General features: G+C 32.9%; 1 protein-coding gene across 4 annotated transcripts in view; it reads left to right on the plus strand.

Annotated features, from left to right (window-relative positions):
• The window catches only part of LOC306877383 (RNA-binding motif, single-stranded-interacting protein 1-like), a 67408-nt gene that overhangs the window by 27968 nt on the left and 22533 nt on the right, over positions 1 to 16907 (plus strand). For all 4 annotated transcript variants that reach the window (XR_013784887.1, XM_079429140.1, XM_079429141.1 and 1 more), the window contains exons 3-4: positions 10098 to 10156; positions 13045 to 13136. Coding sequence is in view for 3 of the 4 variants with exons in the window: in XM_079429140.1 (XP_079285266.1) it covers positions 10098 to 10156; positions 13045 to 13136 (151 nt within the window). In the remaining variant the exon portion in view is untranslated. The remainder of the gene's footprint in view (positions 1 to 10097; positions 10157 to 13044; positions 13137 to 16907) is intronic.

Here is a 16907-nt window from a genome sequence, read left to right on the forward strand (position 1 = left end):
GCGTATGCTGTGTCGTTTTAAGTCTATTGGATGATTTGAAGTGATTTTCGAGCAGAATCACAGGACCGGTCCTCAGAGGACTCCTGTGAGTGAGAAGATTGACAGATAGACCATGCTGCACTGCTGCAGAGTCAGACAGAAATGACACTTAAGAACAGAACAATCCAATGTGAGAAAGAACATGGTGCTGTGAGTCTGAGATAGGGTGGGTGGGATGACCAAATGCTGTGAGTAACTGTGTATCATGGTAGCTAGTCATGTTTGCTGAATGTTAATGCGAAAATCTTATATAAATATTCATTTAAAAATAATCATACATTTAATTGACTATCCTACCCCACAGTCATCTGTGAATCATTCAGAAAAAAAGATTAAATATTCATTATATATTAAATAATAAAATATCTAAATAAATAAAAAATATATTTTTGTAGGATAGTCAGTTAAATAATTTACAAATGAAAGGTGATTAGTCTCATTTCATTTTTTTTTTTTTCATTTTTATTATATTTATTTGTATTTTGGTTGGATTTGGAGTCTGAAATTAGTGCAAAAACAGCTTTGCATTATGAAACAATAGAGTTAGAAACCAAATACTCAAATTTATAATTTTCAAATGAAAGATACTTTCTCATTTGATTCTTTTCAGTTTTATTGGAATTTTGATTGGATTTGAAGTTGGAAATAAGTCCATAAACGCCATTAGATTATTAAACAGATTGAGTAAAAAAGCAAAAGCAAATACTCTGTTATATAATTTACAAATGAAAAGTGAATTTATATTTTGATTGGATTTGAAGACTGAAATTAGTCCAAAAACAGCTTTACCTGATAAAACTACTGAATAAAAAAAATACTCAATTTTGTAATTTACAAATGAAACTTGCTTCGTCTATTGATTCTTTTCCTTATGATGTGGATTTTGAAAACCATAAAAGTAATATTATAAAACAGGAGCAGTTCAAACACTCCTCAACAGTTCTTCCTCTTGATTTATTTAGGACGCGTCCCGCTCTGAATTTTTGAGTACTCTATATTTGTTCTTTGCTGTCACATGTAAATTACGTAAAGCAGTCCAGTCAGTGAATCAAGGTGTAAAGGGTGTAGAAAAGTCTTCAAAATCAAAATGTTTTTGTGGTCATATTGTACAGTATGTGCCATTTTCCCACCCAGATCAAACTTTTAGAACAAGCGCAAGATCTTTAGAGATGGATTGGTTTGTTTTGGTGCATCACTGTAGCAGAAGCACAGAATGATCCAGTTACTGAATCACGGATGGAGACTGGATGAAAGACCAATGATGTGACTTTGAAGTCTCATTTTCCTCCTCTGAGCCCTTCATCAAACTTCCTCCCACTTTGTGCGCACACAAACACACACACACACACACACACCTTAGAAAAACTCTGACAAAAGCAGGACTCAACTATACGTGTGTGTGTGTGTGTGTGTGTACATTTATATAGTGGCAGATTTGTGGTTCCCTGCCAGTATATTTTTACATAAATAATAATAACAAATACATATTAATTTAATTTATTATATTATTATAAATAAAGTAATATTTAAATATTAAGTAACTATATACAGTATGTATGTATATTAGGGGTGTAACGGTTCACATAATTCATGGTTTGGTTCGATACGACACAGTGATGTCACGGTTCAGTGCGTTTTCGATACGGGGGCGGGGCAATGTTGGAAATATTTCTGTTTTAAACCATGAATGCGAGCCAATGGATATCACACAAGCACGCGTTTGCACCAGGATTTGCACACATGCAAACTTTACGCAAGATTTATGCTGGTAAACGTCTTAATCTAAGTCAATTCACTAGAAGCAGAAAGTGAAAGTAAAAATGGAAAAACGGAGTAATGACGGAGCTTTCAGCATCTGACGCTTATTCTCTCAGAGCCAAAGAGAGACGAATCTACTTCAACATATGCTGATAACGGTGTAGCTGTTTTCATTTATTTCCTTAATATTTCTCTTGTGGCCCGTACATACTGAAAAAAAGAAAAAAAGAGAAGAAACGTATTTCATCTTAAATGGGTTGTTTTTGAAATCGTGGGTTTTATCGTGGGACAAACAGCATGATGCCTGTTACGTGATTTGGGCTGCGTTGTTGAGCGCAGTGGCACTTATATTTCACAAAGGTAATAGGATTAGTCCAACGAATCGTTCGGTTTGCAATGCGTACCAAACCAAAAGCCTCGTACTGAACGGTTCAATACAAATATGCGTATCGTTACACCCCTAGTGTGTGTGTGTGTGTGTGTATATATATATATATATATATATATATATATATATATACTGCTGCAGTCCGTAACTTTTTTTGGGTTAAAAATGATCCAAAATCAATATTTGAGCAAGTACATAACCATCCATGTTCAAAACCATCGCCTTCCTTTAGCCCGATTCACAACGGTTAGCTTAAAATAATGTTTTCTAATTTGAGTGGTACGGGTTTTCACAGGAAATTCGAGCATGGCGCTGTGTCATTACGTCAAGTCTGTAAACATAAAGAAGTTGTCCCGGCTAGTAGGCTATCACATGTGAGGATCCTGCAGGTGGCAGATCGCTTATAGCCTTTTCTCACAGCAGCTAGAATAATTAAACTTATCATTTTGATGGCAGATTTTGATCCAGAAAGTATTATCTGTTTATGAAACACATGTGAATGAAATTTAATTCTATTCCAGTTTTAAATGCTTCTGTTTACCGATAGCCTGGAATTACACAAGATTTGTTTTTTTGAAGAAAACCTGTTCGATGGGAGCATAGTTTGCTTTTTGGGTGAAAATAATTTATTAATATGAATTTCGAATAGTATGACAATTAGATATTAGACTGAACAGAAATCTACACTATACTCAGTGTCATGCAATGCTGATGTTGTTAACATTAACAATTTGAGAACAAAGTATAATAATAATAATAATACTTTGCACGGTTTGATGTGATGTGAGCTAACCGATTGTTAGATTTAATCACCATTGGTAGCACAATTTATGGTAATGCTTTCCTCATTTGGGCAGAACAAACGTGGCAGACTTGTTACTTGCTTGTTCAGATGACGATATACGGTGAAAATTCTTATTTGGGTCATATTTCCAAGACATATGCTAGAATCTGTGATTGTGAAGTACAGTAAACATCCACACCGGTGCGGTGACTGACAGCTACACAGACTCCTCAAAACATTAGATTTATCCGCGCTGCAGCCGTGCCGACTCTCAACCCCACGCAAGCAATTCCAGGTTTTCAAACAGAGATGGCAAAACTTACGGACTGCAGCTTTAAAACCTATTTGCTAAATAAATACATTTTAATTTAAATATTATACATTTTATAACAAATATGGTTATATACCTAAAAATATGTTGCTCGCCAGTGAAAATATAGATGTCTATATTTATATATTTATATGATGTATATCATGTCATGCTTATTTATTTATATATTTTCTTTTTTATTTATTTTTTTATATTTTTTAGGCAATAGTTACTTTTACATGCATTCATGTACTCATGGCCTTATTTTTTTAACCTTGAGTAATCTAAACTGCTTCTGCACATCACATTGTAAGCCTGTGGTCTTTCTTTGGAATAATTAATAGTGACCTAAAGTGTCCTGGTCCTGCCTCTCAAGCATCTGCAGCAGAGACACATTTATAGGATCAGTACTATTAAATGCAGAGGTCAATGTATCTTTGCTTCTTTGAGAAATCAGCTTTGGCTATTTGCATCACCGCAAATAAAATTTCAGATCCCAGACTGTATGTCTTGTGTATGTGATGTTCACAGGTTTGTCCTCAAAGGAGTTGAATGGGCGTCTTTAATTAGAAAGCTGTTTCATGTATGGCTGTGATTGAGGCTCTGGATTAGTGCTGGGCTTTGCATCGGCGGTTCAGTGGTGTGATCGTCTAACCCTTTGCTGTATTTAGCTTAATCTCATCCTGATGCCTAAAGCGATTTGCCCTTTGACGTTTCGGATGTAACCTTTTCCCGGTCACTTCAATGGGAACGATATGAGGTCAGAGGTATTGTCATAACACAGGTTTATGGAGAATCAAATAATATGCTGGATCATGAAACATCAGTGTGTTGAGTGAGTCGATCCTCCATTCATTGGCTGTAGACGACTGTTGACATGATTCTATAAGGCCTGCTAGGCAATATAGTTTTATATGCTTCAGTATTTTCCAGCCTTTTGATGATATTCTGCATCTCGATATTGATGTATTTCCTCTGAAACGGAAATTTTAAAAAGATTTGTTTTTCAGCCATCATTATAGTCAAACAGTCAGTGTTGTCAAATAGATTGAAAATGAAATGACTAATATCAGCAAAATTAAGTCACTTCATGAGCATTTGACCGTTTCAACTACTGTCATAGTCACACACACACACCTCTTCACGGCCCATTAAAATAAAAGTGCAATTTAACTTGAAGAAATTGTGACAGAAATGTATTACTGTTGCTCAGTAGAATGTGTATGTCTTACTACTACTGCTACTAATAAAATGATTGAAACTTTATTTTCAAGCAATAATAAGAAAACACAAACACAAAAAACACATGGCCCTATTGTTGTAAAAAAAATTATGAAAATGTATTAAATAATATAAAATTTTGTTAAACCATTCCAATGGAATCCAGAAAAATTAAATTGAGAACACAGAATTTAGGGAAAAATAAAACTTAAAAAAATCAAATTCATGTCATAGGGCCCTAAAAAAAATATTTTTTGTTAAATAAATTGCTGTTAACTCGTATAAATTTCATGATTTCAATTTTGATTAATTAAATTTAGTTTAACCATTAAAACAGTCCAAATTAAAAATGGACCCTAGAAAAATTTGGGAAAAACAGATTTTACAGAGACCACAGATTTCAATTCAATATAGATCTTCATTATGTCAAATATTAGTCAAATCCAGCCAATGTACTTATATAGGAATATAGAATAAATGCATAAATTATTTAAACATAATAAATAGTATACTAAATATTATATATAATAAAATGTAATTTTAAATTAACATCTATCATTCCTTTATTTCTATCTATCTATCTATCTGTCTGTCTCATTTTATATTTATAGATGGATGGATGGATAGATAGGATGCAGATAGTTTTTGTCTTGGTGCTTTTGTTAGCATAGGCTTTGGTTGCAACACCTCAGAAGGCGCCAAAATCAAGATTCAGAAGGGCCGATGCATCTCTTTGCACATGATGCTATATATGCTGAATATGTATGTTTTGGCAGCCTAGAAACTGGCATCATAAAACACACACAGTGTGAAGATGATCTGTTACAGGAATCAGTCTAGTCTGCTTTGTGTTGCTGGGGATTTTCTTGAATCTTTGGATACTGTCTTCATTACTGTCCTCTAAAGCCCAATTGCATAGATAATATTTATTTTGTTATATTCAGCTTCTCTGTATTTTTAAAAAGCATGCTGGGATGTAAAATAATTTTTGATTTTCATTTTACCCTGAATGTTATTGAAGATAGCACAAAAGCATGAGAACTATTCTTGTGAATTATTGCTGAGAGGATTTTACTCTCCAAAGGAAATCCACTTAACATGAGCGTCTGTAAGTCACATTTATCATGCAAATCAGAGGATATGGCTTTCAAGACACTTTCACCTTATCCTATTGTCTGCATATATCCAGACTAGAGCAGACTGTCCTTAAGGAAACGCTGTCTAGCTAGAAATGAACCAAAACCAGGGATGAAAAATTCCTCAACCATTTTCAAGGGTCACTTTACACTGTGTGGTGCAATAATGAGACTAGATAAAAGCAAACTCTTCCTGGTTCATCTGAGTTGTGTCTTGTCCTGTCCATAGACTGGTTATTTTCCTGGTTGCTTTGTTTCCACTTCTGCAGCGTCATGAGATCTCATATAGATCTCTTGCACACTAGAGAAAGCTCTGGCAGAGCATTTGATGCATAATGATGTTTAAGGTGATGTTGAGGATATGGAAAGAGCTAGGTCAGTTTGAAATAAAGTAGGATTTTTGAAAGTAAAAAATGCATCTCTAAAAATTGCATTGGCGAAGGATGCTGCAGCCAAACTTTTCTCAGTTTTTGTTCATGATGGTTTTGTTCACGATGGAATGTCGCTTTTTGGACTGTTACACATCTTTACAGCGTAAGATTTAAATAATTGGATTTGTAGTGAAATGTTATTTTGGTTATAATGTCATCTCCATCTAGAAGAGAAAAAATATTAAATAATAAAACTAATATATTTAAATTTATTTCAACAAGTGTGTGTGTATGTATGTGTATATATAATATATAATATAAATATATAAAATATATATATATATATAAAACTATTTTACACTGTGACCTGCACTTACCTTAAAAAAATGTTCAAACTATTTATTTTAGCTACATTTAATTAAAAAAAAGGAGCTAAAATAAATTGATTGCAACCACTTACCTTAATAAAAATTTTGTGAATTCAATTAATAATTTTTTTCCAAATATTTTTCTGATTTATGTATTTACAAAATAAGAATAATTAAAATCCATATGCTAATTCACATTCACAAAAAAGCTTTTATATCTGCAAATTTGCAAGCTCATAAACTATTCAGAAAAACAATTTGCAAATGCAAAACCAAATTTACATTCATAATCCATATGACTTGAAAGTAAAATTCAAAAATGCAAAACACAGTTCATAAATACGCGAGTATGTTTGCACATTTCTGAATATTGATTTTATTGTGCTGTTAGCTAAAAACGGTGTCATTTGACTAGTTTCACAATCTGAATTGATTGTTGAATCTGCATTTGCGAATTCTATATTTTGTGAATGCATTACTTTTGAGACTATTTGAGCTCAATACTTAAAATAAAAAAATCCTAATGCAGTGTTCGTGAATGACCTAAAATTAAATTTGTATTGTAAATCTGTATTGTTTATTTAACATACCATTACTGTAATGGTCACCAAATATTGTGCATTTCTTGTTAATCTCAGCATGTGTTTATATGACCAATATAAAGACTGCATTCTGATGTTTGCTTAAGCCAAGTTCTGAAACACAGCCCTGAGCTCTTACTATGGAGATCAATAAGCTTCTGGTGGAGGGAAACTGGAGCTCGATAATGGGATCAAGACTGGGGTTGAAATGGCAGGTGAAACACCAGTCACATTGTTCCTCCTCTCAGAACGACATTCTATCCGTTTCTCGGCCTCTCCTCCACCGTCTGGCCGCTGCAATTCAATTGTAATAGATTTTCAGCGGCAGCTAATGGAGAGGCGGCCTATTAGGACGGGTTTTTCCTCCTGATGGCCTCGTCGTTTTCCGGTAAACCGGGCGATGAAGCACATAAAAAGGTCCATAAACGTCTCTCTGGACAGCGAGATTAATGAATGACATTTGTCAACTTTTCATAACGTGTTCGCACTGTTACAAAACCTAGTGAGCAAAAGATGCCTGCTTTGGTTAATTTCCAATGCAGCGTTTATGTATGAAAAATGTAGTTATTCAATATTTGTGGATGCTGTATATTTTTGTGATTTTTTTATTTTTTTTTTTTATTTTTTTATAGAGCGCAACAGTCAGCTTCTGGAAGTAAAAATCTCATTAATTTTCTCCACAGGAGAATTGATTTTGAACAGTAACTTATAAATCATTAAGACAGACCCAGCTACGAGGATGTTAATCGATGGTATATGCGTTTGTTGAAGCCATCATCCACATTATTTAAGCTTATTTTTTTAAATAACAGTGTTTAACATCAGAAAAACTACATTACCCATGATTCTACAGAGAAATCTTCATGGAAACAAGCAAATCACACTAAAAAAGAACTTCTTAAATATTGTGTTTATATTCTTCATATAAACAAAATGTTTGGATTCTGTATGGATAATTGACATCTTTACATCAGTAGTTATATATTTAGCTGTTTTTGTTTATGTCATTCACAGTGCTGCATGGGATTGTAGTTCTTTCCCTCACTAAAACTGTTAAGTGCAGTCTTGCGCCTTTGTCTTTGTCCAATTTTCAAACACTTCTTTTTGCTTCAAACCAGAGTTTGTAATGTTGTGATCTGGTTCATGGTTTTTACTGCTTTAACTAAGACCTTTTGTAAAATCCCTATGGACAAAATGAATGTGAACATACTTAAACTGTTGATTCTCATGACAATGTGTAGGCAAAGATAAACATTTACAAACCAAGCATATGCCATATTATTTATTTATTTATTTTATTTGTCAAACAAAAATAACTGTGTAGTTTAAGATAAACATTTAGCAAAACATATTTATGGTACATATTTATTTATTTAATGTTTTATAAATTTGTAAATAATTTTTTTAATGATAATGCGCTGTTAAAATGACTAATTTGTAAAACATAATTATTCATTTATTTTATAAATTTGTAAAATAATATAATATTAAAATATCAATGTGCAGTACATTTGCAAAATATTATTATATTAATGTTATTAATATTATAAAAAAATATTTATATTATAATATAAAATTAAAAAATGTTTAGGTGTGTGTGTGTGTATATATATATATATATGGAGTGAATGTTTATAGTGGTTATCAAAAAGTTCACAGTTGTAGCAGTCTTGTGCCTTTTGTCTTTCTATTTAATATTTTTTCTCTTCTAGATGGAGATGACATTATAGCCAAAATAACATTTTCAAGCACTTTTTTTGCTTTAGATCAAAGTTGTGTAATTTTGTAAATCTCCTCACAGCTGGTTGGTTTGGATCTTGGCTTGTGAAACTCTGAAACAAAGTCTTTCTTTTTAAATCCCAATGGGAAAAATGCTTGCGGAACCGAGACATTAAAAAAGTCTCCTCAGAGTGCCTAAAAAGCATTGAATTACTTTCTTTCCGCCACTTCACGCCTTCAAGCTTTTGATTGAAGCACGGCTTCCATAAGCGGCTCAGGAAGAGGACGAGGAAGATGCGAGAGCCTCGTAATTGATTAATATCAGGTCAATTGGTGCAAACCCTTCATCCCCCAGGAGAATCAGAGCGGCCCCGGAGAGACCGGCACAGGCTTTAAGAGTCATCTGCTGTAATTGGATTTCAAATCTCATGAAGTCTTTCCTATTTGGTTATTAATTAAAAGCACTTAATGACCCTTTTTTTCTCATCATCGGTGGCTGTGATTCGTGAGGTTGTATTAGTGCCCCTGTTGTGAGGTCAAAGGTCATGTTTTCACTCGCATGTGCCTTACAGCATTCCACTGCAGTTTTTATAACCTCCTCATAAATCAATCACATTTCCCCCCAAGGACTCCTTTGCCCGCTCTGTTCTCCTCCTGCAGTGCTCCTTTCTGCCTTCGAAGTGTACAGAATATACCAGAATACAACGAAGCATTGTTAAAGATTCACTTCTTTTCCGTTTTCAGTGTTTTAGGCAGAAAGTCTTAAAGAGATAGTTTGGTCATTTGCTCACCATCTTCTTGTTTCAAATATTGTTGCAGGTATTTTATATGTTCACTTAGCAACTGTGATAGAGAAATGCATTCAAACTAGTGACATATTAAATATATTCACAATATATTTAGCAAATTTAAGCAGTTTGTGAATGATTTAATTGTGCAGTTTCCATTCTTCAGTAATCGCATGCAAGTACATATCAGTATTTTTATTTTATATGCTATTATAGTGTCAATATAATAGAAATATTATATAATAATTTTATATAATATTTAGTTTTCATTTGAATTTAAGTTTTTTTTTTGTTTTTAAGTCTGTATAGTTTTTATTAAGATTTGTTTTATTAATTATTTTATTTATAATTATTTATAAATGTATTTATTTATTTTGAGTTATTTTAGTACTTCAACTTACAATAGACAAAAATGAGAAATGTTACCTTGGCAATTAAAAAAAAAATATATATATATATATATTTATTTATTTTCAGATAATGTTTATTTTCTTGTAATGAAACTGTTTTAAGTCATGAAAATGTTTTAGTTAGATTATAACCGTGGGTCATATAGTTTAACATTCAAACTGAGCCATTTATATCTGTGTGTGTTTCAAAATTCTTAACCCATCTCTGTTTGTTCTTGTTATAGATATGGAAAAATCGTATCAACCAAGGCCATCTTAGACAAAACCACAAACAAATGCAAAGGTATGTATGTTCTGATTTCTGTGGCTCAGAATTTGTGCAGTTTAGTGTTTTGTGCTAAGATGAGATGTCATATTCCTCTGAGAGCTGCTTAATTCAGTAAATTCAGAATCATCACATTGTATGGATTAAGGTTGGGCCGATCGCCGATGACTGATAGACATCATATTGTTGAGCCGGCATTGTGATTCCACGCCAACCCCCCCCCGCAAAGTGCTGCATCCCAGTACCGTGTTCGGAAAGAAAATGCAGTGTAGCCTACTATGGAACCCCAAAAGGGAATAAATACGTGATATCTACTGCAGATGTTTTCCTTGATCTACCCGTTTTAGGTGTTACTTAGTACACCAGTGGTTTCTTTCTTCCTCATGAGATTCCAAATGGTTGTACTTGCTATTGCCAGTGTTTGTGCAATGGTTTGATTGATTTTTCATCTTCTCTCAGCTTCACAATTGCTCGTTTTTCACCCATAGACACCTCTCTGGTTTTCATGTTGGTTACACGTCTAACTAACTATAAATGCAGTCTGCACGGATCTGAAACTGAGCGCAGACATTCAGTGCTATTGCTACAATTTGGTAACTGTGAGATTTAAACTCATAATTATGAAATTAAAAGTCCGAATTGACAGAATGAAGGTCAAAATTGGATTAAAAAGTCAAAATGACCTTTTTTTATGGTTTTTTTTATCATGTGGCAGAAACAGGTATCCTTATATTGCCAACAAAAGCATTGCAATATATTATATAAGTGCGTGCAAATACGAGTTTCTCATCTGTAAGCACACTTATGTGTTGTGTGAGTGTTTATGTGTGTGTGTGTGTGCGTGTGTGTGTGTTTGCACGCCCTGCTTTTCGTCATTGTGCAGCTATGCTGGCGTGGGTGTATCAGGAAACCGATATCCAGTCAGTCTGTCACTGCTTCCCAGACCCCTCGCTGTTATTCCTGTCCTGGCCTCCCTGTCTTGACTGAGGAACTCTGGGGTTTGTTCCAGGCCGCTGTAGTCCAGGATCTGGCTCCGTTCCTGGTTTTGGCACCTCGGGGGCACGACTGCCTCGGAGCTTGTGGCTTAGTCACAGCGCTGTGGATTATTTATGTGCTGAGTAATTTCAGTCGGGCCCGAGGAGGAGGGTGTTGATGGAGCGGCTTCAGTCCGGCTCCCCTCTACCCTGCTGAATCTAAAGAAGCCAGATGGAAAATATTAACCCAGAGTATCACAGTGATGCACGAATGCAAATGATCTAAATGTGACTGAACGACCGACCCAACCCATAGTTTAACCAGCGGAGCCTGACTTTCACTTTCACATCAAACTGCTCAAGCTCGTATAGTTACATGATTTTGCTGCAAATGTAAAAATTAACTTTTTGTTTGATTAATGATTCTAGCTTGGACTGGTTTTACAGTTCAGTTGGTTAAGTCTGGTTAATAATAGTCAGAAAAGTGTCATTTTTTTTAATAGTTTATTGAACATTTAGACAAAATTGTTTGCATGTGCATTTGTTAAGTATCATATTTGATCCATTAGGCTTTTATGGCTCATATAGTATGATATAGTGAGAATTTGGAGAAAAAAACAGCTCAGTTCTATTCAGAGGCCCAAACCATCACTCTCCAATAATGTCTTAAGGTGATATTTAAATGCTAAGTTTTATGATCAAAATATCTAATGCAATGCAATACAATGATGATTGAGAGATGAACAAATGAACTTTCCTCAAAAGCCTGACGATCATATTTCATAGTCAAATTTGAACATGATTTTTCTAAAAAACAAGTTAAAAGTTACTTCAGTCCAGTAAGTGTTCATCTTGAAATATTACTAACAATATAAAAGTTTACTTGCGTTTACTTGCCCAATACACACTTTGTAATTGCAACACTCTCACGGGAGGCTCTGTGTCTGCTGCTGATTTGTGCATCTATAAAACATCAGTGTACACATTAGATGGTTTCATTTAGGATCCTTTGAGTTTTGCATTTTTATTTTCTGCTAAATTGTGTTTTTCTGTAAATCACATAATTTATTGTTACATAAGTTCCTTTACGTTTTCAGTAACTGAGTTTCAGTTTTCATTAACCCTTTCCAAAACATTTTGCATGGATAAATGTGAACTAAATAATTGTATGTTGGATGCAGCATTACACAAAAGTTTTACACAAAATACTCAATTTACGGCTGTATTTGTCACATTATTAATTTGTCCTACAATCAAAAGTATCTTATAATGGAAGATCAAATAAATACTTGAGCTGTTAATGTAAGATCACATGAGAAGGGACTAACTATCATTTCATTTTGTTTGGTTTTTTGTTAAATTTCTATTTTATTTAATTTTTTTTATTAAATTGTATTTTATTAATAATAAAATAAATTAAAGGGAAAAAAAATATACAAAACAGAATATGTAATGCAAAAACATTTATAAAATATTAATATATTAATAATAATTGTTATTATTAAATATATATTACATATTTATTGGTCCTAAAATATGCTTAATTTTATTTATCTTTATTTATTTCTTACAAATATTAATAATATATCATATTAATTTAAAAATTATATCTAAAATAATTATTGATAAAATGTGCTTTCTTTAGTTTATTTTTCTATTATTATTATTAAATATATATTACATATTTATTGAATTAATTTTTACTTAAAAATATTAATAATAATACATAATATTAATTAAAAAATTATATCTAAAATATTTATTGGTCCTAAAATTTGCTCTCTAGATTATTTTTCTATTATTATAATTATTTTGGGCTGAAATGCTATTGCTGTAGTACACCTTGTTTGTTCAGGTCAAAACTGTGTGTTGCCCTTCTCGGTTTATGTGTGCTGTGTATTTAAGCTGACGTCGTGCTTGTCGTTCTCTCAGGCTATGGCTTTGTGGACTTTGACAGCCCTGCTGCTGCTCAGAAAGCCGTCAGCGCTCTGAAGACCAGCGGAGTTCAGGCTCAGATGGCAAAGGTAAGAACACACCTGCACACACCTGTTCCTGCTGTCACCTGCAGCCAGATCCGTCTGACACGCTTCACTGAGTCATGTGACATCAGCAGACTGTGACGTCAGAGGCAGATGCCTGAGAGTGTGAGGAGGACACACCTGTACAGGTGCAGCATCCAGACGAGCCGGATGAATGACTGAAAGACAAACAGGAACCTGTCCAGATCACATTTCACCACTAAAATCAACAGCAAACTAATTCTATTAGAAGTTATATCGTCCACTGAGTAAATGAAGACCGCCTTCTAGATTATCAAGATATTTAATATTTTGACAGATGTTTTCATGACAATTAAACACTTTTTTGTTGTTGTTGTTTAACCAAGAATCGTATAACCAAAAAATATTTTATTACTGGAAATAATTTTTAAATAAACAACAATTATTTAACTTGTTAATGCTAATAAAAAATATATTTTGCTAATAAAATGGCAATAATATAAAAAAGATTTAAAAAAATGAAAATATTTGGCATAAATGAATAAAATAATATCATTAAAATAATAAAAAAAAATGCACTGAGAACTAATAATCATAATGCACAATTATGATTCTTTTATGGCACTACAAATTATTAGTGCTGTTCAACGATTAATCGCATCCAAAATAAGTTTTTGTTTACATAATATACTGTATAGTGTGTACTGTGTATATTTATTATGTATATATAAATACAAAATGCATGAATATATTTAAGAAAAATATGTTGTTTATATATTAAATATAATAATATAAATGTAAATACATGTAATAATATTTTCAAAATATATACTTAATGAGTGTGTATTTATATATACATAATAAATAAACACAATACTCATACATATATTATGTAAAAATCATTTGTTCTATAAAGAAAATTGTGATCATTAAAATAGTTAGCATTGTGACATTGACATTTTTCTGACAATAAAACACATTTTCAACCAAATTCTCATGATTATAATGCACATAAAAAAAAGTAATATATATGTTTTTGTTGTTCGGCCAGTAAAAAAAAAAACCTCCAGAATCATTTTAGTACTGGATATTATTAAAAACTATATATTAATTAAGCTCATTATTATTAATACTAGAAATCTCTATTGTGAATAATGGTAAATTAAAAAACAACTTTTGAATTTGTTTTGGCAGAACTTGCAATAAAATGATCTCAGTTGTAATGAAAATAATATCATATTGCACAATGTATATATAAAGGCAGAGATGTTGCAGTTGTGTGGATTGCATTTCTGTGCTGAAGAAAAGGAAGTATATAATTGGAGGTCGTCATGGTGACGGCTTGTCTGAAGCCATGACGATCAGGCCCTATAAAAGCCTCGGTCAGGGTGTGTCTCATTGCTCTCAAATCTAGTGAGCTGCCTGCATACACTGCATTTTAAGGTCCTCACTCCTTCTTACCCCAGATTTATTTCCAATTAAATATAATATGTTTTGTTATATGTGCCTAGAGTTTAAGTCTGGAGTTTTTTGTTGAAGAAATGCAAAGAACTCATATTGACTTTATAGTTTGAGGTTTAGGGTTATTGTTATAGTGATATATAGTTAAATTAAACCAAAACCATAAAAAATATATTTTGTACTTGAAATAAAATATATATATATATATATATATAAAAGCTTTATTTCAGCTTGTTGCTAAGACAACATTTCTCATTTTTGTTTTGTTTAACTGGAAGTGCTAAAATAACAAACTAAATAAACTAAAAAAATACATCAATAAAAATGACAAAAGCTAACAACAAAATTACTAAGACTAACTAAAAATATGTGAAAATATAAAATCAAAAAAAAAAAAAAATACATTTAAAAAAAATAACACTCAAAATATTAACAAAAACTATAATAGTATATCAGTGTTACTGAAATAGCATTTCCCTGACTTGTTATTCTTGGTCTTTTGTGACAATTCACCAATAAATTTGTAAAGCAACAGAGCAGCAGTATTTGCATGCATGTTTATTTAAAGGGGAAGTGCATAATTAAAATAGAATTGTAGATTTTAAGTGGCATGGAAATAACCTGTATCAGCACTAACAGGGTTTTTTTGGCTGGAAATAAGAGTTCAGTTATATTTTTAAATAAGGCTTTGCCTTAAAGAAATACTTCACCTAAAAAATTGGAAGGTTTGTCTCTCTTCCTCCGTGCACGGTGCATTAGAAATGGAGCTGCTCGGACGAGAGGCATGCATTTGTCATGCTCTTTTTCTGCCGCAGACATCTTGGCTTGTTGTCCTTGGATGTATCTTCCTTTCACCTTGTTTATGATATAAACAGATGGTTAGACATTAATATCTCAGACAGGAAGCCCCTGGAGTAACCTGGTGACATGGCACTGTGTCTGAACCCTGCACTCTGGCTTTGTTTGCAATGGAAAAACTGACTTGTTTTTAAGAATGTACTTTATACTTCCTACTGTGTTTTAAAAATATGTATGAGACACACAGAACACAAAATGCAAAAAAAGTCTTATACTGCACTGCTGTTAAATGATTTCATGACGTTGCATGTTTAATTTACAGCTATCATATAAAAAAATTGCATTTTAGATCCAATTTTGTGGAAAAATTGTACTTTTTTGGCATTTTAATCAAATATTGAGTCAAGAAATATACATTAAAGAATAGCTCACCCAAAAATTAAAATTTGCTGAAAATGTACTCAGACCATCCAAGATGTAGATGAGTTTGTTTCTTCATCAGATTTGGAGAAGTGTAGCATTGCATCACTTGTTCACCAAAGGATCCTCTGCAGTCAATGGATGCCGTCAGAATGAGAGTCCAAACAGCTGATAAAAACATCACAATAATCCACAAGTAATACACACCACTCCAGTCCATCAATTAATGTCTCGATAAGCCAAAAGCTGTGTGTTTGTGAGAGAAAAAAATCATCATATAGGCATTTTTAAAGTTTATTCTGATGTTTCTGGCTAAAATATGAGTCCTCTATCCATAATATTGCTTTCTCTACTGAAAAAGTTGTCTCATCTGAATCAGGAGAGAAATCTGCACAGATCAAGCACCGTTTACAACAAAAACAGTCCAAAACAACTCTAAACCAATATGTGGGTGATTGTGATGTCAAAGACAACAGGTGATAGACTTTCACTGGAGGAAGCATTATTATGGCTTATGGACTCATATTTTAGTCAGAAACAACAGTTTGAAGTTAAAAAATGCCTTTAATGATGGATTTGTTTCTTGCAAACACGTTTTCACTTCTCCAGATGTTAACTGATGGACTGGAGTGGTGTGGATTATTGTGATGTTTTATCAGCTGTTTGGACTCTCAATCTGACGGCACCCATTCACTGCAGAGCATCCATTGCTGAGCAAGTGATGGATGCTGTATTTCTCCAAATCTGATGAAGAAACAAACTCATCTACATCTTGAAAGGGCTAAGAGTGAAAAACATTTAACATAAACAACAATTTTTCATTTTTGGGTGAACTATTGCTTTAAAGATAATGTCAAGCTGAGCACATTGCATTGCACATTGTGTTTTCTCTTGTGTACTGCACATTTATGCATAGTAGGTATATCCAGATATTCTGTGCATATAGATAGATATTGAGCACAGCATGCATACTATATAATGCAGGAATAGTAGAATTGGGATGCTGTTCTTCTTACTCTCACATATGCCCATGCATTCTCGTTCACACATATACACTTAGTTTTTTCTCTCACTCTCTCTCGTACCATCTGTGTCTGACACACACTTACTCCACAC

The sequence above is a fragment of the Barbus barbus genome (genome assembly GCF_936440315.1).
Source record: "Barbus barbus genome assembly, chromosome: 11".
NCBI lineage: Eukaryota > Metazoa > Chordata > Actinopteri > Cypriniformes > Cyprinidae > Barbus > Barbus barbus.